At 38.7% G+C, this 25,521-nt stretch overlaps 1 protein-coding gene and 1 pseudogene across 2 annotated transcripts; both read right to left on the bottom strand.

Annotated features, from left to right (window-relative positions):
- Positions 1–299: 299 nt before the first annotated feature.
- LOC146484157 (uncharacterized) lies at positions 300–24,695 on the bottom strand. Of its 2 annotated transcripts, none has more exons than XM_085105466.1 (8): positions 24,543–24,695; positions 10,789–11,994; positions 8,063–10,296; positions 6,732–6,768; positions 5,613–5,933; positions 4,687–4,971; positions 2,474–2,767; positions 300–1,401 (listed from the first exon to the last, which is right to left on the bottom strand). In XM_085105466.1, exons 1-8 carry the CDS (start codon positions 24,571–24,573, stop codon positions 1,310–1,312), a joined length of 4,500 nt encoding a protein of 1,499 aa, XP_084961592.1. In that variant the 5' UTR covers positions 24,574–24,695; the 3' UTR covers positions 300–1,309. The 2 variants fall into 2 exon arrangements, with proteins under 2 accessions (XP_084961592.1, XP_084961593.1); XM_085105467.1 differs by having other exon boundaries at positions 10,789–11,991; positions 24,543–24,677.
- LOC146484158 (uncharacterized) lies at positions 12,014–13,133 on the bottom strand (annotated as a pseudogene).
- Positions 24,696–25,521: the final 826 nt, after the last annotated feature.

Consider the following 25,521-nt stretch of genomic DNA (forward strand, 5'->3'; position numbering starts at 1 on the left):
AAAATATGGAGCTGTGAACAGTCTAAAAATACTAATTAACGATGATAACAAAAACCTCCTGTTAGTGGAAAGTGAACATTTAGTGGAAAGTGGACATTTAAACCCAATTCTTGTAGTGTTTGCTAACGGACGGTTCGACTACAATACTAAACTGAGGTGTTTATCTTTCATAGTAAGGACGTATCGGATTGATAATTACACAAAGCCGGCAAGAGCTTTGACCTTGTTGGACGTACTGATAAACAAAGTGATTACTTCCTTCAGCAGGGCTACGCTATACATTTTACACTCACAATTGTCTTCTGTTATATTGGGGGTACTGGTTTTCATTGGCAAGAAATGGGACAAATTCCTATATGCGTATAGAGCGGTTTCCAATTGAGTGTTATAAAACCAAAACTAAAGTAATAACTCTGGCCAATCGCAACAGAGGTAAACAACACAACGAACCAATCAGAATTCCAAGCAAATACAGGTAACCGGCGCCAAGCGCGGGAAAACGCGTGCGGCCAAAACACGATTGGTTTTGGTTTGGATTCGTATTGGTTGAGAGAGTGTCGCGAGGTTTGTTAACCAATCACAGAGTGTAGTAATGCAAAACCAAACCAAAAGCGAAATTACTTTCGACACTCATTCGAAAACCGCTCTATTCAAATTGTACTTAATGATTGTTTCTTTCATAACTAATGTTCATAAATTTCTCATCGACTTCTTTCGACTAAGAAAAATTACATTTAAATCTTCTCACCTAAGCTTGCTTGAAATTTGTAAAATATGTTCTGATAATCTATGAGCCCTTTGATTTTGTATATATCATATATGGGCGTGTTCTTAATGCTAAAGTTATCGACATATATTTCTAGTGTATTGGTAAATATAATACAAATTTTTTTTGGCCTGTCCAGACTAGAAGTAACCTGCGAGCAAACTCCCTCGGAGATGGAGGTGCGCTTAGCTGCTCAATTCTCACACCCCAAAAGAGTTGCTCGTATGCTAGAAGGCGATATGTTTTCCGCGTGTTTCGTATATTACCCGTTTGTTTGCTGGATACCTGAACAAGTGGCCGTGCTGGGGCACGCGCAGTGCTCTGTTTGTCCTAGAAACACGCAGAAAGGGTCATGTTGAACGCCAACGGTACACTGGGCCTATACAGCACTACTTTTAAAGTAAAACGAGATATAAAGATATTGAGGAGCCAGTATAGGATCATAAGCATCATACAGACTGAGGAATAAACTGCTTGATCGCACAGTTGTTACCCTAAGCATTACTGAGCTAATTGGTAGTCTTTTCAAACTTAAAAATTGTCTTAGTCACCATCTGTGTTGTCTCCAGCCTCCCTACCAAGCTTCTCATCCACTAGCATCATCTCTTCAACTCCTTGCTCGATCGCTGGAAGATCTATTGGTAAAGAGAATTATCAAAAACGTTGAATCAAAATCTGAGCAAAAATACAAAATTTATAGAATGTGATTTTTGATTATTGAACAAAAATGCAAAGCATCGAATAAAACTTTTTTTTAATGAATTCTGCAACAATTCAACAACCATAACTACCTTTAGCTAGGGATTAGCATACAATAACTTTATCCGGGCATGCAACGTTCTTATGGTGGTGGATCTTTATTAATTACCCATATGTCAAGAGTTGTGTCATTTTAAGATCGTAGCCCCTGGCACATTTAACCATGTTGCGTAAGCTAAGGAGCAGAGGCCTGTCGTGGGTCATTCTCTTGCCACTTATTACAACAGCAAAATTCCCTGACTTTTGCTTTACTTTTCACTGACCACAAACCAGTTTTCAAGGACAAAAGAAGACAAATTCTTTGCCATAAAGCCAGCGATAAAGCCACAGAAATCAGTTCCTTCGTAAACGTCTTTTGAGACAACATTACCTTTGCCAACAAAGCAACCCTTTCCCAAACCTGGGCGTGGCTATAGCCAAAATAATAATAATAATAATAATAATAATAATAATAATAATAATAATAATAATAATAATAATAATAATAATAATAATAATAATAATAATGACAATAATTGCCTGACGTTTCACTGACCGTTGAGATAGAACTAGTATTTGTCTGACTTGATACAGAATTCCCTGACTTTTCTCTGGCCCGTTGAAAAAATTCTCCCCTCCCCCCCCCTGACATTTCTTTGGCTGTGGCAACGCTGTCTGATCCTAAATATTGGAGTGGATTGGGCATGGAGCCAATCATCCCACCTGGTATAACTCCATTGACTTCACAAAACCAATGACAATAAAGGAAGAATGACTTGATTAGGTGATCTTATTTCAACTCTTCAAAACGGTTACATTTCCTAAGTCAATCAATGGAATCAATATACTGTCAGTGAGTTTGTGCACTGACCGTTGAGTGAAGTATTGTTTAATTTGCTCAGGTAAATTTGCACAAAAAATGTTACATATTTTAACTATTAAATTAGTAGTTTAGATACACATATTTACCACAGAAGAATTTCTTTAAGGAATACACAACATCTCTGCGTTGCATTTTCATCAGTGTTTGGACAAGTTCCTTTACTGTAAGGTGTGGATTAACGTGAACGATGTACTCCATCACAATCTTGGTTGGACCTGGGCTTCCCTTAGGCTTCAAATAGTCACAATGTTCTTTAGACACACCAAACCTCTGAGCAAAATGCAGCCAGTTTTTCATTCCTGGTGTTTCTTTATCTAACAAGGTCGTTACTTCCTCCAAACAATCTAGGTTGCTCTGAAGAGATGCAATTGTGGCGCTCTCTGTTATGCGAGACAGAGGGTTGCAAAATTAGACCCGAGACAGGGACAATGGAGCTTGGAGACAAGGGGTGCTCGGGTCCCACCCTTAAAATTTTCTGTACAGGTTATTTAAATTTTGTTCATTACAAAAAACATTTCATTGGAATGAAACGGAATTAATATCTCTGCTTTTAAACCGAAACTTAAGGAGCATTTTTTTGTGGGCTTACATGGAACATTGAATTTATATTGTTGTTGTACTTTTTATGAATTACATCTTATATTTAATAGTCATAGTTAGGCAATTTGTAATTATAATTTCCCTTCTGTGAAGCGTTTTTGGACCACTGAGAAAAGACGCTATATAAATGTATTATTATTATTATTATTATTATTATTATTATTATTATTATTATTAATGTCAAGTATGCGAAACACTGGCAGAAATCTTTAGACTTCAATTAAAGTGTTAATTGCTCTTTGCAGTTTTTCATTTGTTGCGTTATTAGCAGATAATTTGCAACTTCGTGAGTTTTGCCTACTTTCTGAAAATGTTCTTCTGATTATGTCAATAACGATAAATGATTAATTTTGTACATACCCTAGCACATGAGCCACTTATTTTGAAATACTACGTTAAAAAATCTACTTTTAACATAAGAACAACAAGCTCCACACACTACTAGTGCACCTATCATCGGCTACCCTGGAGGGAGGGCTGGGGGGAGGACCACAGACAAGTAGGGAGATTTGATTGATAATTTGTCTAGCAAGGAGAGGGAAATAAAGAAAGCTTGCTTTCTTGTGTCTTACCCTACAGGGAATAGAGGCCTTTGTAAAACAAGAAACCATGTTGCAGCAAGTAGTGTTGTTGTAAATGATGGTGAAACAGGATTTTTCCAGCTCAAGTATTGCAATGCAAATTCATCCAATGATCCTATGTTATATATGTGATCTTGTGATCTGCTTAACGAAGATGATATTGACCACAGAGACTGGCCAGAGAATTCACATTTTTTCTGTAGTGACTCTCTAGGAAGGGCAATTTCTCAACTTTGATCTTTCTATGCCCCCTTCCAAGAGGGGGAAATTAGCACGTTCAAGAAGGAACTTACAAAGCCCCTCTTCTTTTCCCAGGGTACCCCCTCAGGGGATGACTGATGATACATGTAGGTGCATAGTTAGAGACTCATAGCTTGAGTTCTCCTAGCCCCACTCCTACCCCAAAGTTAAATCAGTGCTATAATATGTGAGAATGCTGTTCAGTGGAAAATTGTACTTGATTAGTTAAACTGGAAATTTGTGGGGCATGATGAACAACACAAACATGTGAGAAACGTGTAGATAAAAAACAACAAGAGAATCAAAGAACGAACAAACTTGTTAACTACTTTCACTATATCTCACAATTTTGGCAAGAGTAGTCTGTGTAGCAGGACTAGCAGGTGCTTAATGTGTTATAAGGTGTAATTTCTGGGTCTTGTTTTTTTCAACAATGCAAGTACGACTCCTCTTCTATTGATGTGGTGATTTCAACCCGGGGGGGGGGGGGGTACTCCCTTATAAGAGGCTAATGGGGATGTGCCGCTGGATGGGGTCGCATTTTCACGACTATATTGACTAGAATGGGGTTGCATTTTCAGTAGAGTTACTAGAATGGGGTCGCACATTTTCGGTTTTTTGGGGTAAGAAAAAAAAAAATAAATAGAAAGTGACTTAGTTGGGATCGCGAAAATTACATTTTCCCAAAAAGTGACCAAGATGGGGTCTATAACTGGCCACAAAAAAGACTATAATGGGGCAGGGGCTCTGAGAGGCCAGCGGCACATATACCCAGCAAAACTGAACCCAAGTACCCCCCCCCCCGGGGATTTCAATGCCTACTTCAGACACTCTGCACACATTCCTTGGCTTTTCATATTACGGCAAATAACTATTACCTGAGAGGTAGTTGTTCAGCACTCTACAGACATCTTCTCTTCGCATTTCTCTTAAGGCAGCTTGCATCTCATTGACAGTCAGCTTGGGGGTTCTCTTCTCGATGATGTCAAGAACTGTTTTTGTACAGCTGAGAGAGCCAGTCTCAATTCGCTGCAGTGTTGTATCAGGAATGTTAATCGTCTTTCCCAGAACTTTCCAATCTGTGTTGAGGTCCAACTCCTGACAAATGCTGTCAAGGGTTTCAAGGTGCTGGGGCAGACGGAGGTCTTGCAATGTTGCCGTATCTTGAGTAGGAAGTATTTATGATGATCAATCATGAGAGGATGTTACAATATATTGTAACGTAATTGCACGTGGGAAAAAGTAAAACCTGCATCCCTGATGGCAATCAAACACGCGACCTTTCATATACCGGTTCGAAACCCTGATCACTGAGGTACTGGGGGATTGGTATGAGCTTAGTCATTTTACTAGGTGTTTCATGGTACAGGCAGTACTGCTGGGATTAGCAATGACAAAAGTGCCCAGCTAGATGATTAACAAAGGTGGTAAGTCTTTTATAAGCTTTGCAATAAAATAAGTACAAAGTCACCAGCATGCCGGCGACACAGAGGAGTCTTCCAGTAGTGACATCCAACTAGCGTACGGAAAGTCATGGGTATGATTCCTATAGGCTCCTGTCAAAAGACATGCAGCTGATGGCCACCCACGGAAAATGAACATTTGTTTGAGGTCTTCAAGAACAATCAGCTTCAAGTTCACAGATAAAAACATTATGTTGTCTATATTCTATCGGAGTAAATTTTGGCAGCCATCTTTACATCTGTTTGTTTTTTATTTCACCTGATGTTACAAAATATTGTTAATGTTGAGTACTTTGTGTTTAGGTCGAAAAAAACCTATTTGGGTATAGCAGGAAACTCACCTGGTAGACAGCATTGTTCCAGCTTCACTACAAGATCATTTCTTGGGATAACGTGGAGACCATCTTTGAGGCTTTTGACAGTAAAGTCAGGGTCACACGCTTCTTGGAATTCCAGCATGTTTCTACTAGGACTACTCACAGAATTTTGCTTGCACTTTTTCACAACTTCAATTGGCACTTTGAATTCTTCAGCGAGATGCACCCAATATTGAGTAGCTGTAGGCACCTCCCTCTTTTCATGACAAATTGGTTGATCCAGTCGGCAAGCTAGGTCATCCATAACGTGGACCTTTGATACAATCACATCTTTCACTTGGGAATCTGTACGACAATTACATTTGTACATGTGGTCAGTTGCATGGTTTCAATACAATACACTTACATTGAACCTGGAGATCAACACAGCAGGAGCACTTGCTAGTTTGTGTTAAAAAAGCTAATGTCTGGGTTGAGCCCAGGGGAGAGGGGGAGGGGGTACTCCGGATTTCAAGTGACGGGGATGATCGAAGGATTTTTTTTGGGTTTGAAATTTTCGATTCCGGTTTTTTTTTTCGGGTAGGAAAATTTGGCAAGTATTTTTTTGGGTGGCTTGATTTAAGTAGGGATTTTTTGGGGTATTCAGAAAAAGCTGAAGATTGGTGGTAGTGCCCGCCTATCCCGGCCGCATTGTCATTCTGCATAATGTTATTGTTGAAACAGAAGATGTTCTTGGGTGTCACAAGTGTTGTTAGAATGACTACCAGATGCGGAAAAGATAACTTCAGATGGTATGAAGAATAAACAAACACAAACATTCAATTTCTAATGTTTTTTTTTTCGTGTTATATCATTTCATGCTTTCTGAAAATTTTTAAGGCGAGGAAATTTGGGGGTTAATTTTTGGTCCAGGGAATTTTTCTGGGTTTGATTTTTGTCCCCATTCGATCATCCCCGTCACTTGGAATCCCATTTCAACTTCCCCTGGGGAGGAAAGGGAGGGGGAGGGGGGATGGGTGGGCACTCCTGGAAATGAATGATGCAAAAACAACTTGCATGTGAATTACAAAGAAATATAAAGGTTGGTTTAGTGCAGCTACATGTAATGTCTCTTGTCAAAGTAATAATAACTAAGAACGTCACCTCCAAAGGAAAGCAGAAATTCGTCAACACAGGGATCCTGTTGAAAGGAACAAATATTAATAACAAACTGCTATGAACAATTGGTAACTAAAAAAGAAAACTATGAAGGCGTCAATGTGATTCTCATCGAACAGCTCAATATAAACGACCTTGTTGCTTGATATTTTAATTCTTATTTGGAAAACTATTAATTTAGAAATAGACAGTCAATGCTATATTTGAATGTAAGCATTCAATCAATTGAGTATATACCATTATGCAAAAGTGCACGCAAATTTTGCCCCAGTAAACATAGGGTACTTACACAATATTGGATAAACCTATTCTTCAGTTCGGGAAAATTATGTGCAAAATAATAATAATAATAATTAATAGTGCTTTCGAAATACACAGACAATAATAATAATAATAATAATAATAATAATAATAATAATAATAATAATAATAATAATAATAATAATAATAATAATAATAATAACAAATTATCAATCACATCTCCCTACTTGTCTGTGGTCCTCCCCCCAGCCCTCCCTCCAGGATAGCCGATGATAGGTGCACTAGTAGTGTGTGGAGCTTGTTTTTCTTATGTTAAAAGTAGATTTTTTAACGTAGTATTTCAAAATAAGTAGCTCATGTGCCTGGGTATGTACAAAATTAATCATTCATCGTTATTGGCATAATCAGAAGAACATTTTCAGAAAGTAGGCAAAACTCACGAAGTCGCAAATTATCTGCTAATATCGCAACAAATGAAAAACTGTAAACAGCAACACTTTAATTGAACTCTGAAGATTTCTGCCAGTGTTTCGCATACTTGACATTAATAATAATAATAATAATAATAATAATAATAATAATAATAATAATAATAATAATAATAATAATAATAATAATAGAAAAAATCAGGAAAATTGAAGAAACCCGGAAACCAGGAAATTGAAGAAATAGACGAAAGTTCGACGTTTCGGGGTCATCATGACTCCAACGTCGAGTAATAAATCTTTCCTGGTTTTTTCTATGCCTTTGCTTTAGCAAATCGCTGCTGATAAATAATAATAATAATGATAATAATAATAATAATAATGATGATGATGGTGGTGATGATGATGATGATGATGATGATAATAATAAACAGGTGCTTAATTGAAGAAATAGACCAAAGTACACTTAGAGAGGACACGAAATAAAAAAAATTATAATAAATAGCTAATAAAAAAAATTGAATGGGGCTGAGCCAACTGTCAAAGATAACCCTCAAGGGGCAACAGCATGATTGCTAAAATGAAACTTTAGAGGTTCAAAGTTTTGTGCAGTATGATAGAGTTCCATACCTTTAACTCCAGGAATTTGAACCAGGGTATAAACACCTCCACCTTAACTTCTACAAACCCAGCAAAAATGTTATTTCCGCAAAGCAGCTGATCTTGCAACTCCAACTCGGACTCAGACCAGAAGTGAAGGCATCCTTCTTTTTCACAGCCACTCGTTTGATGCTGTTGGCAGTAGCTGACTGAACGTTCCTCGCAACAGACTGGACACAGGACACTTAATTCGTATTCCATGGATTGCAACCAAAAGAATTCCTGACGCTTAAGCATTGATTCTAGCTGCCTTCGCACTATACCTCCAATAGCCACTTCAGAGGTTTTACTGGAAGAATCTGGATCTCTGTGAATTACGATCTCAATGAAGGTGGAATGACTGCAAAGAATTACTGAGTAGCCATTGGGTTGGATAGGAAATCTGGCAAAGTTCTGGTAAAGTTGATTGTACAAGGGTCTGAATCCTTCGTTGATGCACCACTCAAAGAACTTTACTACAAGCCGTGGGAACAACCCCAGAGGCACTTGAACGTACTCACTTCTCTGTCTAAATCGCAGAAAAAGAGGAGGAATGAAGGCAATAGTGAGAAGCTTGGTGGCAACTTCATCTGGATGGGACATCAACATGGATGGTACAAGGTATTGCTTCCTCTTCTCCTCGGAAGGCCAGTGGCACAGCAAGCTAAACTTCTCCATGACAGCGATCAGGCTTTCTGTGGTTTCCTTGTTAATCAGGGGTCTCCACACAATTTGCAAAAGTTCATCATCTAAGATACCATCAGTCTCGAGCTTTTTCCACAATTCCTCAAATTGTTCTTCATCCGCTGTAGGGTCATAACGTTTGACGGTTATAACTTTTCTGAAAAGATCAATCAACCACTGAAGGTCCAGAATCACCATTTTATCTAGCTCTGGCGTGTTGTCAAAATGGATCAGAATTCTCTGGTCATGTAAAAAGTTCAGCAAAGTTTCAAATTGTTCGTCATCCTCAATTCCACACTCATCACTTGCAACTTTTCTTGCTTCGTCAAGAGAGATGAATGGCTCATCATTCTTCACCTTGTGTTTGAGTTCCTCTTCAAAACGTAACCACTTGATTGGAATAGACTGTTTCATCTGTGGGAGCTGCTTTGCCACTTCAAGTACTTCATTTCTCAAACGCTGGATGTCTGGGCACTCACTGCCACTTCCTGACTTGGTGTTGTCCACAACAAAGTACCTTTTAGACAAATGTTCATTGTAAGGCTGTGCCTCACACCGTAGAGAGCCATATAATTCACTGGCTAGCTCTCTGGCATCAACACGTTTGTCAGCATGAGTGCAAACTAAGATAACTGGGGGCAATTTCTTTGGTAATTTCCCACTGTCAAAGTTCTCTGCGTGGTTCTGGTCTTCATTTGCCAAAGAGAAGACTGAAGACAACCAAAAGTGAAGATACTCTTCATTGGTTTTCCTACAGTGATGATCTTTTTTCTGCTTATATGTGCCTTGCTTTGTAATGGGAGTGGCTTTGCCATGTGGATTTTTGCTAATGTCATGTACCAGAAGATAAATTCCTTTTCCAGTGAGGAAGAGTGGGTGAGTGGCATAGTAAACTGACTGTCCTCCAAAATCCCAGAGATTAGAATAAACTTTGTCTTCTTCTTCCTTTTTGGATTCTTTAAGCAATTTCTCAACACGTGCTGCTGTTGTATTTGGTACTTCTTGCTTAGCTTGCTGCTTCTTGAATTCTTCCTCATTATGTTTAGGTTGGAAATTCGCAAACGGAGACTGTGGTTGAGTCTGTTCAACATCCTGTGCTGGTGCATCATTGTCAAGGTGAATTCTGGGTGTCTTCGATTCTGCACTTTTTGAATTGAAAGTGCTCTCCATACTTGTTGAGTTGGAAAGTTCGGGAACAACTGCATCCTTCCCTTTCTCCATGAAATCATTCACCATGAGTTGTGCAACTCTACCATGAAGAGAAACCTCAGATTCTGAATCTGACTGCTGATCTTTCTCCCCAGTGCTCCAAATCTCAGTTGTTACACTGAAGTAGTTAGGATCTTTCTCGATTCCATCAGTGCTTTCCTCTTCGTCATTAAACAGATGGCCTCTTAAAGACTTCTTCAGGCTTGTCTTACCAGATCGCTCTTGACCAATTAGCATGATTGGTACTCTCATAACACGGGTCATTCCCTGTTCAAGTGCCTTGTTGTAAGCCCTGATAGCCAAGGGACCTCTGGCAAGAATCTCTGAAGGGACTATTAAACAAGCAATATAAATAGCAAGTCAGTAAAACAGCTGTGATTTTGATTAGAGTGAACCTGGGTAGATCAAACAAAGCATTTTCATTACTATGTGCAGCTTTAACTGAGATTAATTGATGAACTCTATAACAGAAGAACAGCCATAGGGGTTTACATACTACATGAAATCAGCTTCATGTAAAAGTGATGACAAAATGATTTTAAACTGTACAAAGATAATTTCTGAATTTTAAGTTTACAAACTTTATCTCCAAAACATATACAAAATTCTGTCACATAATAGTGATTGTCATACAAGAATATTAACTATTTATTTTGTCGGATAATTAATGGAAAATCCTTTCTCAAGCTAAGGATTTTGTAAACAAAAGGTTTCGGTATTCTTTAATGCTATTAAGTTTAGTTTATGCTCACCGACGTTTCGGCAGTGCTGCCTGAACAAGACGCTACGCAGTTTTAACAATATAAGGATTCTGTAAGCCTTACCATGTTTAATCATCATCATATCCACTAGTTTGCTACATTGATCCTCCCAGCTTAATGCATTCATGTATTCCTTCCGGAGTATTTTTGCTTCCAGAGCAGCAGCTTGCTGACCCTTCTCCCGAACCTCCTTTATCTTGTCGGCCCAAACCTGTGGGTCTTCAGAATCAACTACATGCCTCTGTCCAGAGGCTAACTTCTTCAAGAACATGCCAAGCCCACTGTCTCCACTGATTAGGACAGGAAGATCTGCTGAAATGGCATAGACACCACTCATGCCGAATCCCTCCACCCTTGAGGGCATGATGAGAACATCAGCTTTACTAATAAAGTTGTCCCAGTTTTCAGGGGCATGAAAGAATGATACCACTGTGAGCTGACTGGAATCCATGCCTTCATCAATCAAATGCTGTTTTAGCTCTGATTCCCTTCTTTGGGACACCACAACAGCGGTAAGGTGATATGACATGTCCTGCAATGACGAGATAGCCCTTGCAGTGATGTCGCAACCTTTATGCTTGAAGAATTCGTTCCTGTTTACATAGATCAAAACATTAAATCTCCTTTGATCTTTATGGATCTGATGAACACCAATTAATTCAGGAAAAATTCCAGGGATAATGCTCAAGACTTTTGTATCTTTACTGCAGGATTTCAGGGTGGTTCTGCAAAAACTAGCTACCCTGGGTCCAATTGCGACAACCAGATCAGCCTTCATTAACACTTCTTTCTGCTTTTGGTATTCATCTTGATGCTCAATTTCATGTCCAACAAAAGAAACAACAGCTCCTTCCACCTCCTTACAGAACTTCACAAATTCTGGCCATGTTTGGTGAATTACATGAACCCATTTGCATTTCATGTGGCTGGAAATCTTTTCAGCTTGTTTTGCTAGAACATTGTTATATGAATGCATAACAAGAAAGTCCACGTTTTGAAGACTTTCGGACGGATAACCAAGTAGCTCTTCTGGTGAATTCCCAGGAAAATTCTTATCCTCAAGAAGTTCAACATTTAATGTTTGTATGAGTTCATTGCCTTTCCAAGTAGATTCAGGCACAAATGCTCTGATACGAAGTCTTGGATTCCTAGCCAAATAAGTTGCTAACACTCTATTAACAGTTGTGTTCCAGCCAGGAGCCTCTGTGGCCACAATAACGTCAAGTTTTGGTTCATGTTGTGATGGTTTGGGACTTGACGCTGATTCTGCTAAAATGAAATGATTTGACATTGCCATTTTATTACATACAGTGTTTGTAGCTGTTTTATATTATTTAAAAACTAGCAATATAATGTTCCGACGTTTCGAAAACGTCATGACGCCATTCTCAAGGAATGAATAATATAAGCGAGTTCAACGGAGTAACATCTTAGATTAGCATAACGGAGTAATGTAAATAAACACTTTGGCGCGGATCGAATCTGTTTGTACATTCAAGGGTGGTCTTAATTGTTTGATGTACAGCATTTCGTTAATTAAACAATCAAATTTGTTCCTGCATTTTTTCAGTACTTTGAAACAGCTAAGGAGGTCTTCAGGGACTGCGCTCGCGTGATCATTATCATAATGTTTCCGCACAGAGGATGAAGTGCTGTTGTGGCCAACAACGCTCGCATGCAGATGACCACGAGTATAACCAACATAGCTACCTGTATCGCACAGATTACATTGAAAACGATAACTACACATTGTTGGTTAACTAGCTGTGGTTAGGGCTCCAATTCTTGGAGGTCTTGGCCAATTTTGCGACTGACAAAAACGGGTTGGATTGTGGTTTGGAGCTTAAGACTAAAGTCTTTCAACTGAGTCTTAACAATGTCAGCAGAAACTTGATCCTTACAAGGAATGATCACTCGGGTCATTTTCCATTACTGGCGAGGGCTGCGGTGTCTGCTGGTCAGCAACTCTCGAGTTGATAAAGGTGTTAATGGTGGAGTTGATGAGGTGTAGAGGGTACTTTAGGCGCGAAAACACAGACTTCAAGCGTTCACACTCGTCCGAAAAATAACTCCATGACGAGGATAACCGGTGAGCACGATCCAGCGTAGTTGTTAATAAGCTTCGTTTGTACCGGTTGTCTACGTGACTCTGGTAATGTTGAAGTAAGCCGGTATTAGTAGGTTTCACGTAAACCCTGGGATGCTCCCCTTTCTCGGAACCCAGCTCTTAAATCGAGCGCCCCAAATTGAGACCAGGGTTTACGTGAAAGCTACTAATACCGGCTTACTTCTCCATTACCAGAGTCAAATTCGCTCTCATTACTTTTGCACAGTACATGTAGACAACCGGTACAAACGAAGCTTACTAACAACTATGCTGGATCGTGCTCACCAGTTATCCTCGTCATGGAGTTATTTTTCGGACGAGTGTGAACGCTTGAAGTCTGTGTTTTCGCGCCTAAAGTACCCTCTACACCTCATCAACTCCACCATTAACACCTTTATCAACTCGAGAGTTGCTGACCAGCAGACACCGCAGCCCTCGCCAGTAATGGAAAAAGACGTGACCCGAATGATCATTCCTTTTAAGGGCCGTTTACACGACTAAAAAAATTGGAACGGCACGGATAATCAAAGGCTCCTGTGAGCCAACTCGTGAATGCAGATGACACATAGTAATTGAAATTTAGACGGCTACGGAAACTTCCTCGAAAGCTAAAAGAAATTATATCTTTGCCCGATTATGTAACGAAAAATGACCATTCCTGTACTATAAAAATGATTGTCAAATTATTCTGTACAGATTGAATAAGCGATTATTCTGATGCGCCGATTGAAAAAAATCACGTGTTTTTTTATTCAAAGTTTATAGAAGCATGCCATGTGCAGCTACGTCATGCAAATTCGTGTCCCCGATAGTCCGGGGCTACTGGATTTCGCGATCGGGCTAGTGGATTCTAACCATCACTTGCCCGATGGGCAAGTGAAGTTTTTTTGGGAATTAAAATTACAAAATTATTGTAGGGCAAGCCGATCTCACAAAGGGAAATCTGTTCAACAAAGTATCGCATTACATTTCATGCCCGATATAAATGCGTGATATTTTTCCTTTGGAGTTCAGTCCACGCAATCCCCAAGTTAAAATAATGAACTATGACAAGCTCTTGCTAAATAAGAATTATTTATCGACCGCGTCCTTTTGCTTTCCCATAAATTACCAGTTGTAAATTTCGAAAATGAAACATTTTTTACCTTTGAAACCTCTATGAAAGCTGACAAGATCTTAAAGTGTTCATTTCACCAGAAATTTGCATAATTTTGTTTACGACGTCAATGATGCGTGACATGGCACGTTCCGCTTTCGCGTGAAAACTGACAAATTAAATTATTTCTAAATTAAATTATTTTTAATTCTTAAAAGAATCCGCACTTTGTAGAAAAAAACGAACAAATCCTATAACTTTACTCAGATTCAACGAAAAATCTCCATTTTTACACTAAAATGATTGTCAAATTATTCTCTACAGAATGAATGAGAGAATTCTGACGCGTCGTGAAGAACTTTTCACGGTTTTTTTTTTCACTAATTGAGTTTACGACCCCGGACTTTCTGAAAAACTGAAAAAACTTGTAACTTTGCTCAGATTGAACGAAAAATCTCCATTCTTGCACTAAATGATCGTCAAATTATTCTCTACATATTGAATAAGAATTTCCTGATGCGCCGTGAACAGTAAATGTTCGCGTGTTTTTTCCACTAATTGAATTTAAAACTCATTCACTGCGCACGCCCGAAAGTTAACGACAAAACCAACCAACCGACCGACCGACCAACCAACCAACCAACCAAGTCAAAAGCCAGCTATCGCTATAACTCGTTCATTGCGCTACGCGCATTCACGAGTTAAAAAGACGAACGGCTCCGACAAAATTTGACGTGTAAACGGTATTCACGAGTTAAAAAGACGAACGGCTCCGACAAAATTTGACGTGTAAACGGTACTTGACCCGTTCCAGTCTTATCCGTCCCGTTCCTAAAAAGGTCCATAGGCGGCTATGGACCCATTTCGGAACGGAACCGATAAAAAACGGTTCCGTACCCACATTTTTGTTTTCTTTTCAACATGTAAACGCTCGCCCTTTTTTCGGTACCGTTCTGTTACGTTTTTTCTGAGCCCATAGTTCTCCACGTCAGTTGTTTAGCATACCATTGATCGTCAGAGTAAGTGCTAAGATCAAACCAAGCGCTTGTTCTTGGAATTTGCCACAAGCTCCGTGCGACTGTGAAGTGCGATACAAGGGCTGTTAATAGGAGAACCGTAAGCCTTGTTTTTTTTCCTAATTCGGTACATTCTCTCAGAAGCATTTCTTTGAAGAATCACTCGCGCTGTCAAACGTGAATTTCGTGTTCTCTTCTTCAGAAGAAACCAGAAAGGTGCTTGTAAATCTATGACAGTCGGAGATACGCACAGCGTACTGTATGTGTAAGCGCATATGAACAACTAATCGAAGCAGTTTTGTTTAATTATTGCGGGCTCTATCGTTACCGGTCTCGAAGAAAACAACGTGTAAACGGTCTCGTACCCGTTCCAAGGGGCTCTCAAGTACCGTGCCTTTTTCTGTTAGGTACATTACAGAATTTCTACGTGTAAACGGGAGATTTCGTCTGGAACCGGTACTTGTTTCTAACCGAGCCGTTCCTTCTCTTTTAACGTGTAAACGGGCCTTTAAGGATCAAGTTTCTGCTGACATGGTTAAGACTCAGTTGAAAGACCTTAGTCTTAAGCTCCAAACCACAATCCAACCCGTATTTGTCAGTTGCAAAATTGGCCAAGACCTCCAAGAATTGGAGCCCTAACCACAGCTAGTTAACCAACAATGTGTAGTTTATCGTTTTCAATGTAACCTGTGCGATACAGGTAGCTATGTTGGTTATACTCGTGGTCATCTGCATGCGCGCGTTGTTGGCCACAACAGCACTTCATCCTCTGTGCGGAAACATTATGATAACGATCACGCGAGCGCAGTCCCTGAAGACCTCCTTAGCTGTTTCAAAGTACTGAAAAAATGCAGGAACAAATTTGATTGTTTAATTAACGAAATGCTGTACATCAAACAATTAAGACCACGCTTGAATGTACAAACAGATTCGATCCGCGCCAAAGTATTTATATTTAAATTACTCCATTATGCTAATCTAAGATGTTACTCCGTTGAACTCACTTATATTATTCATTCCTTGAGAATGGCGTCATGACGTCGCCAAAAGTCGGAACATTATATCGCTAGTTTTTACTTGCCTGTGTATTTCTAAAGCATTATTAATTAATTTATATTATTTAGTAATTAATAAAATTAAACCCATTAATTCACATACATGTAATTACTTTACATTTAAACTGTATGGCTTTGCATTGTCTCAATTTAGGGGTATGGCACAGTTGAATACTATGCGCAAATTCTGTACTGTGTTGCAAAAACATTCAATGTTTGACTAATATAATGAAAGCTGCTGCCTAACAGGAACCCAGTAGCCTGGGCGCCTAAGAAAATGTGCCTCAACTTTTTGCAGCATCACCAGCTAACACTTCACATGCTGAGCTCCTAACTTCTCAGCTTTGGCTCCTTATCATTTTTCTTAGGCAACAGCGCTAGCCTTGATTGATGATAATGATGATGATGATGATGATGATGATGATGATGATGATGATGATAACATTAAGCATGGTCCAGGACTTGAACTTGGGAGTAACGAGATACGACTTCAGCCCTAATTACATGTATGTGGCGATATTGCACATTAGTCAGGAGGCACTATCTCAGAAAACATTATGGGTAGAAGCTGAATGTTGCTGTTTCCACCTTGAAATCTTCGGACTTTGGCCATTAAGAGGGGTTTTCTTCCAAGCCCTCAGTCCTGCAACATGGAGATGAAGCTGGACCTAGAAAACTCACTGCCTTTGAGAGTTTTCTAGGTCCAGCCTCATTTCCATGTTACAGGAGAGAGAACCGGGGAGAAAACCACTCTTACCGGCCAAAGTCCAAATTGAAATGTCGTGGTGGAAACAGCAATATTCTTATAATCAGGGCGGAAAAACAAAGATTTTAAGGATGGTGTTTAATTTGCTATTGCGCATAGTCATTCTGCACATCTCGTGATGCTCCGAGAAAGTCAGGTTTCTTAACGGCTGTGCCTGCTAAAACATAGATATCCTTGCGCGGTTACAACTGCGCAGGAAAAGCAGGTCTTCGCAAGGGTTATTGGAATCTGAAAAGAAAATTAGGGGTAACCAGGCATTTTTCAGAGATAATTAAGCTTCAAATTGCAAAAAAATTCCATACACTGTTTTCTATTTTTGCCGTTTTTTAGAATTTTTGTTGCTAGCTCAGACCAAAAAATGCGTGGTTTAACCCCCAAAAAGGAAATTATTCTCCTTTTGGATTCCAATAACCCTTGGTAAGATCTGCTTTTCCTGTGCAGTCATAAACCGCGCAACACTACTTTGAACTAGTAGACTTACGTTTCCCGCTTCTAACCAAAATGTTTAACGAAAATCTTTTTTTTTTTTTTGCGATCTGCCTCCTGACTATATATTTATAGTGTACCATATTCAAATTTTAAATGTGCATACTTAAAATTAAAAATTGACAATTGCACATGTACGTGTATGTCAGAATTAAGTATAATTATAGTGCCAAATAGGAGTTGTCCTTCAATATAATTTAAGTATATATTACTGGGCAGCTGGGCGCGCAAGATATGTTTCACAGAAAACCACAGGGCTTTCATAAAAACTGTGTGACTTAAAAGTTGTTCAAAACAATCATAAGGAAATTATGTACCGTAAACTGCGGCTTATAAGCCCCCAGGTTATAGGCCCATCTATCTGTAAACCAAAAATATACATCTGATTGCCCCCCTCTAGTTTTGTTCCTGTTGTTAGTTTCAATTTTGTTCCAAATATTGACGTTTTAAAGCTTAATTAAAAACCAGTAAATGAAAAACATATTTCCATCAACACATGTATAAGCCCAGGGCTTATACACGTATAAGTTGCAGTTTAAGGCATGCCAATGGCGAGAGGTCTGTATTACATGAATTACAGAGCAAAAGAAAATACGGGGTGTGAAAATAAATGGTTCCCGAATAGGTTGAAAACTTAAAGATGGGTTCTTAGCGCTTCATACTAAGAACATTAGAACCCCATGACATAAACCATTGAAATTTTGTAATTTACAAAAAATTTCCTCATAAAGACTTGCATCAGTTCTTTGCAATTCTTTTGCTTAATGTGCATGGGCAAACTCCTTTTGAGTGCTTTCTGGTGCAACTGCTTAAGATTGAGATTTGGAGGCTGGATACTGTACATGTACAAGGTTAGGTTCAGATCAGACAGAAATCAAATTCCCACAAAATACAGTACTGGTTAAAAGTCAACAGTCTTGACTTGACCCTTGCAAGAATTGACATCAGGTATATTGAGTACTTTTAAGAAAATTCATGCTGATCATTAAGGATGAATATTTGGCACCACGATTAAGTGCGACATTTGAATTGCAACGAAAGAATCTACTTGTCAACAAAATACAGTTAAAGAGCTAAGAAATGGTCTCTCTGGATGCCAATGAAAACTATCAAGTATGAAAGGAAGAAGAACATAACTCAAGATGACAATAATGGGCAATCTCACTTTGTGATAAATTTCATTCCTTCATTTGGTGTCAAATTTAATCCACCAGGTAAGTAATTAAGTAATTAAACACTGAAGATTGGCCTGATTTGCATACCGGCCCTCAACAACATCCGCTGAGTAATATAATGCAGTGGTTCATGCATTTTTATAATATTCAATCCAATAAAAACCTGATTGCTCCAAGTAAAATATGTCAACATGCTATGTAACAACTAGCTGAAAAAAAAAAAAAATTAAATACTACAAAAGTAACCTTGCATTGAGCCAGCACTACACCATATTTATTCACTTATGCGTAATCAAATTAAAGCAACTTAATTTCACTTTACTTTGGCCACAAAATATAGAACTTTATAAAAAATTCAAGAGTTACCCTCACAATTACGTCCCCCTCCCCTCCCCAACAAATTAGGGAACTTCAGCAGCAATGTCCTTTGTCAGAGCAAATCAAGGAATAATATTGTGAGTTGCATGTGGTTTATGGAGTGGGCAGCAGAGCTATGCTATTGATGGGAGCATGCTACTGTGGAGGACAATTATAAATAAGTTGAATGAAAAGCATTAATTCATTCCCTGGGGATTAAGAGTGCTTGGATTTGGAAAATGAAGTTTAGCTTGAAACTATTGTCGCATGACAAAAACAGTACAGTAAGTTAATAACTAAAGCCATATTAATTAATAATACAACCCACAATTCCTTAATAATTTGCTCTGACACATTAAGGCTATTAAATGCTCGAAATGTTACCATATATCAACTGATCAAACATTCGCCTTAATTTAAACTCACATAGTACAAAATTAATACACTGCCAACTGCGCACAACAATTTTTCAGCTAAAATCACCGGCACCAAATTAAAGCGTAATATAAGAGTTTGTATGGCGTTAAAATTTGACTGAAACTGAACCAACAATATTCCCTTGAAAACCTAAAAAAATTATAATAGGGAAGCATCAGCAGGTCGGTGATGTTTGTCTTTAAATCATAAACCAGGTTCTGGGGCTGGCAGACAAGCTTGTGCTGTGATTGAGGTCTCCCGAGTGTTACGGTTTTGCAACCATGTATGTATAAGTAAAAAATACTTCAGGCTTTAATACAAGTAGTTAATTAAGTAAAAATCCTGCATGCGTGTTAAAGTACCGCACATATGTAATATTGCAATCCGGGTAGGTTAGTTTTATCTCCTCAGGTAGCAAGCGAGCTACCTGCTAAAACAAATTTATGTTTTGCTGTGTTTTCATGGCCTCTCAGATCGGGAGCTTTCGAAAGCCATTTTGAGTGGTTTATCTCTCAGCAGGTGGTGCATGCACAAAAGTGTACTATATGTTTAAATGGCTCAATTTATACTAGGGATGATATGGTTCATCCCCTAGACAGATCATGAATCCATCAAGACGAATCATCTGCCTAGTATAGTAGTAGTCTGGGACAAACTTGGGTAAAGAACACTTAGTTTGTCTGATATATTTGTCTGTGTAAAATACAGGAATACAGGCTTTCGGATGGATCATCCGTCAAGATAAATTATCCACGGTAGATGAAGTACCATGATAAAAAATTACATGAAATTAAAACATATCATCGGCCATCCCCTGGGGGGGAGGGACAAATACAACTTCATGTAGGGACTTTTGGGAGATTTGAACAATTAGTTTATCCAGGAGATGGGAGAAATGAGGGAGGTTTGGTTTCTAAAAGCCTTGCACCAAGGGGAAAACACTGGACTTTGTAAACTACATGTGTAAGAGTGACAAGTCTGTGCAACTCTTTCCCTTATGCCAATTTAATCTATTGTATAGTACCTGCAAATTTCATACCACATTACGATTTAATTGTAGAAGAGAATATACTTGACTCAAATTGTCATCAGTATTGTGATAAACATTCTGTGAAAGTTCAAGACATTTGCTATTTTTACGCCTTGGCTTTTGTCCCTAATTCCAAACCCGTTAAAGCTTCGAAACTATATTGCATTTTAAACAAAGTATTAGTCACAGCAGAGGTACAACCTGAAGAGGAGAGACCCTGGGAATGAGGTTGGCAATAGTACTGTGTATAAGCATCACGATTTTACACAATATTGATAAGCTCAGCCATGCAGCAAGATGAAATGTTGAAATTGTGTGAAAACCATGTAAAATATAACCTTTTTTGTATTGGAGTGTTGGCAGCAGTTGTGAATATATGACCAAGTGAAATTTTAATTGATATGAACACTGTTGCTTATTATTTTTAAGTCAAGTACTGTTTTCTAGTCAGGTGAGCTGGGTCATCTTAATTAATTATAATTTTGTAGTCTCAGGTTTACTGTGGTTTCATACCATTCAATACAATTCCCCTCTCGGAGGGAGAGTTTCTTTATAACTTTGACTACTCTTTGTTCCCATTAAGGAGGGGGAAATTACAAACTTCGACAGGATCCTTTACAAAGTCCCCTCCCTTGCCTGGGGTCCCCCCAGGGGAAGGCTGATGACAGGTGCATAACATAGTACAGTGCTGCAAGTCAGGGCGTAACATGTCAATCGAAATCTATCATCAAAAACCTAGTTGATTAGTTGATAGTACTCGATATCGATCAACAAGTTTTATTTGTCGATAATCACAAGATTTTAAACTGACTTTCAATTGCTATCGACAGAAATTGGGCCAATTTTTAATCGGTCGCGAAATTAACGAAGCCAATAAATCAGATACCTCGAACAGCAACTTATAGAAGTGTTAAACAGCTCTAAAGTTAATCTGTAGGGCAATAAAGTTTAATAAAAACTGAGCAACCATGCAACTGGTTTGTTGTAAGTGTTGTGGCTATTCACCGTAGAAATTAGGATGTTTACCTTGAGAAATAGTTAACATTATTTCATTCCAGCAGTACGCATGCTAAACTGTTCGACCATGCTCGATTTTGTTCCCTGTAATAAAACTGATGTTCCCTGAGCCGTGTTTTTCTAAAAATAACTAACATTTAAGAATATTTTGGAGATTTGATGCGAATAGAGTTATTTTGCTGCTCCTCATTTTTGTTTGAGCTTCTAGTACAGTGTACTGAATCCGGGCTAAAGGAAGTCCTGCTATGGCCGATTGGCTCTCACTTTGTTAGTCCGCGTACGGCTGCAGTCTTATCTCCCGCCATACGTCTTTTTCATATTTAGATACTTGTCAATTAAAATTGATCAAATCGAATGTTAACATTGAAAATTCATCAAAAACGATAATCACAAGAAATCAGGTTTATCTAAAACCAGGAATCAGGAAACCGGAAACGGGAAACCAGAATCTGGAATAACGAATCCGGAATAAAAAAAACAAAAATGAAAATTAATCGACATGAAAATTTCAACAATTAAGGTTAAAGTCACTTGGGAAACAGTTTTAGTAGCTCTTGAAAAATTATAATATCAGTCGGTGAAGTTTTCAAAAGTTTGCCTAAAATTTCAATTGCTGCAGTTATTAGCCTATGGTGTTAGTATTCTAAGGCAGTCCCTTTAAAGCATAAAACTTTAAAACACACCAGAATGACACCTATCTATGTTTATAAAATCAAATACACAAAATCCGTAAATCAGGAAAGACTTTCTTTTCTTTCTATTTTTCTTTTTCTGTGTAGCTTGCCGTATGCTGATTGGCTTGTGAGTAGGGGATTTTCGTTCATTCGGAAGAGCTAGGGGAGAGAGAGATTGGTGGTGTTTTGACAGGTACAGTAGGCAAATTAACGCATTCACAATGGTGACGATGGAAATATATCTTTAAATTAACATTGTGACTATAACGTATATTACGGCTCAACAAATTGTTTGGGCATATAAGGGTGGGAATGGGGCTTAAAATATTTAAACTTATTACCTCTAAATAAAAATCAATAGATCTACAGCTTCCAAGGTAACTACATCCTGCTATTGTGATTACTAAATTATGGGAAATCGTTCACTGCAGGCTCCTGAAGTTCTTACTGTATTTCAAAAAAGGCCATCGACATAAAACATTTTCTTTGTACCGGCAGCTCGACACTCTTTTGTAAAAAGGTGCATAAATGAATACATGCATACATGACTGAAAGTACAAATGTATGCTGGCAGGCATGACAGAACCACAAGCGAGTGAGATGAATGAATGAATGAATGAATGAACGAATGACCGCACGAACGGACGGATGGACGAGTTGATAAATGAATAAATTAAACTTTGCCTGCTGTCTATCCAGGGTCAGTGCCAATTTGAAGCTTTTTTTAGATGAAATTTAAGCCGCCCCCCATACTGACATGTTTCAAGACTTTTTATATTATTATGCCAAACAGTGAGTCTTGCGAAGAGTTGATGAGTGATAAACGCAACGCTGACTCTTTTCTCTAGTTACCTTTCATTGTTTCTCTACGTGCTATGGCAGTAGGAAACGTTAACGAGTAGGAAGAAGCGTGGGGGTATTTAGGAGTATGTTTGAAGATTGGGAACCTTTATTCCAAATGAGTGGCTCAACTGCCTTAAAGCAATTGAAATCTAAGGCAAACTTAAATTTCTCTGGGCTCTCTGACTGATATATTTTTCAAAAGCTATAAAAACTGTTTCCCAAGTGACTCTAACCAGCGTTGAAATTTTCATGTTGAGGAATTTTAATTTTTTTTTTATTCCGGATTCCGGTTTCCAGTTTCCGGTTTCCGGATTTTAGGTAAATATGCACCTATCATCGTCCATCCCCTGTAGGGGAGACCCCGGGCATATACAACTTTATATGGGGACTTTATGGGAGATTTAAACGATTATTTTACCCTGGAGGTGGGGGATTAATGAGGAAGGTTTGGTTTCCAAAAGCCTTGCGCCACGGGGAAAACAGGGGACTTTGTAAACTAAGAGTGACAAGTCTGTGCAGCTCTCTCGCTAATGTTTTTAATCTATTGTTTGCCTGCAAATTCTTACCATGTGACAATTTAATTGTAGAGAATATACTTGACTCAAATGGTCGTCAGTATTGTGATAAACATTCTGTGCAAGTCCAAGCCAACATAGCAGAGGTACAACCTTAAGAGGAGAGACCCTCGGAACGAGGTTGGCAGCGGTACTGTGTATAAGCACCACAATTTGACACATAATATTGATAAGCTGGCTGTGCAGCAAGATGAAAATCATGTTGAAGTTGTGAGAAAACCATGTAAAAAAATAATCTTTTTTGTATAAATATTTGTAGTTTTGGCAGCAGTTGTGAATAAATGAACATGTAAAAAAAGTTAATTGACATGAACACTGTTGCTTATTATTTTTAATCAAGTACTGTTTTCTAGTCATTAAGTTCACTTTGGCTTCATACTGTTCAATATGATCCCCCTCTGGGAGGGAGAATTTCTTAACTTTGACTACTCTTTGTCCCCATTAAGGAGGGGGAAATTATGAACTTCGACAGGATCCTTTACAAAGTCTCCGCCATTGCCCGGGGTCCCTTCCCCCCAGGGGATGGCTGATGATAGGTGCATAAACCCCAAGAAATCTTGCGATCAATTTTTTATCAATTTCCGATATTTGTTCATTGATTAGTATGGAATTCGATCGACAACGATCAATGTTTATCGACTTTTGAAATTATCGACATGTTATGCCCCGTGTAAGTGCACCAGCTGCTGAGCGATAAACTGCTCAAAACGGATTTCGAAAGCTCCGAGAAGCCTTGAAAACGCTGGTGCTCAAAACATACCGGGTGAGCTTTTTCATATTAATTCTAATATGTAGGTTGTCGAGGGAATATTGTTGTTTAATTTTCGATCGAATTTAAATGCCATTCAAACTCTTATATTACGCTTCGGTGACCTGTAAAATGCATCGGTGAATGTCCTCCACTTCCGCATTAAACGAAAGTTGTAATTAAAGCAACATTTGGCCCGTGATCTTGGAAGGCATCCTTTGCATTTTCCGATTAATCAATAACTACAAAAAAGTAGGTATAATATTAGAGTTAAGTCCATTGCTTGAACCTCGACCGAATCTATGAGCACTGATCCCTCAGCTTCGGAGAAATTAAGCTACAGTGTAAGTTTATGCTTAGTATAAGCTTAATTATCAGAATGGCGCATCGGACGCTTTACCTAAAAACTTGGCTTGTAGAGTTCTTACTTTGCATTAAACAAAGTTTCAACATACCTTGCAAACTCTTAACACTCTTTTGCTCCATAATAGCCTTGTTACTCTTGTTGTCCTCTTCTAGTTTCAGAGAGTTTTGCGCCACGTATTATTCGGCAGTCTCGGCAGGTGGGAATCCGACATCGCCCGACACCTTCGTGATCAGCGGTGTTCATGTCAGGAGTGAGGCGTCAACTTCATAACAAAATTTTTCCGAGCTCCACCCATTCTCGTCCCCAGGGCGACCCCCAGAGCCGCCTGGTCCTCTTAGCCTCTGGAGGATGGGCACGAGGACCAAGTGACTCTGGAGATTCAGGATTACGGAGGATTACGGAAGTCCTAGATTCTAGGACTTCCGGTATTCCTTGATATTCCAGCTTTTGCCCTTTGTTTTGACTCATGGCTGGAGGTCAGTGACTCCATCATTTTGGTCGCATCGCCGTTGAATGCGCTGATGCGGGATCAGATATCAAACTTATCAGCACAAAACTACTATCTGCATTGATTCTTTGAGGCGAATCGTTAGACTTCTCTGTATCCCAAATGGAAGAAATATTTAGTGTCTTTATGCTAATTTTATTGAAAAAAATTAGGAAGGTTTTGGACGGTGTTGAGATTAGGGAAAAGATCGAAGCCGCTGTAGTTGATGAGGCACATCTCATTGCAGAATGGTAACAAGTTTTATTCTACTTCTTTTTACAATAAACATATAGATACTCTTGAGCTATATACTTTGTGATCAACATATTTTAAAAATCACACTATACAAACCTGTGAGGGTTAATCTGTCATTATATTAAAGTTGTACAATGTTATGCAAATCATTAATGGGAAAATGACTACAATACGTTCGCATTTTTCGGATGGAACTGGCGTTTTGAGGGCTCAATTTATAATACAAAAGGACCATCTGATGGATCATTTAATAATTTATTTCTACGTTTATTGCACCTATTTTAAAACCACTGGTGATCCTTGCAATCTGATTGGCTCTCAACAG

Source organism: Pavona decussata, unplaced genomic scaffold, assembly GCF_977016875.1.
Source record: "Pavona decussata unplaced genomic scaffold, jaPavDecu1.1 SCAFFOLD_37, whole genome shotgun sequence".
In the NCBI taxonomy this organism is placed as follows: Eukaryota; Metazoa; Cnidaria; class Anthozoa; order Scleractinia; family Agariciidae; genus Pavona; species Pavona decussata.

Bases quoted from the DNA above. Each gene is read 5' to 3' on its own strand.
- LOC146484157 (XM_085105466.1), bottom strand. From the start codon at position 24,573: ATGGAGCAAAAGAGTGTTAAGAGTTTGCAAG. The intron at 2,768-4,686 runs GTAATAGTTATT...CTCGCATAACAG, and splicing joins GCTGAACAACTACCTCTCAG to AGAGCGCCACAATTGCATCT. The intron at 1,402-2,473 runs GTAAATATGTGT...CTTTACCAATAG, and splicing joins CTTAAAGAAATTCTTCTGTG to ATCTTCCAGCGATCGAGCAA.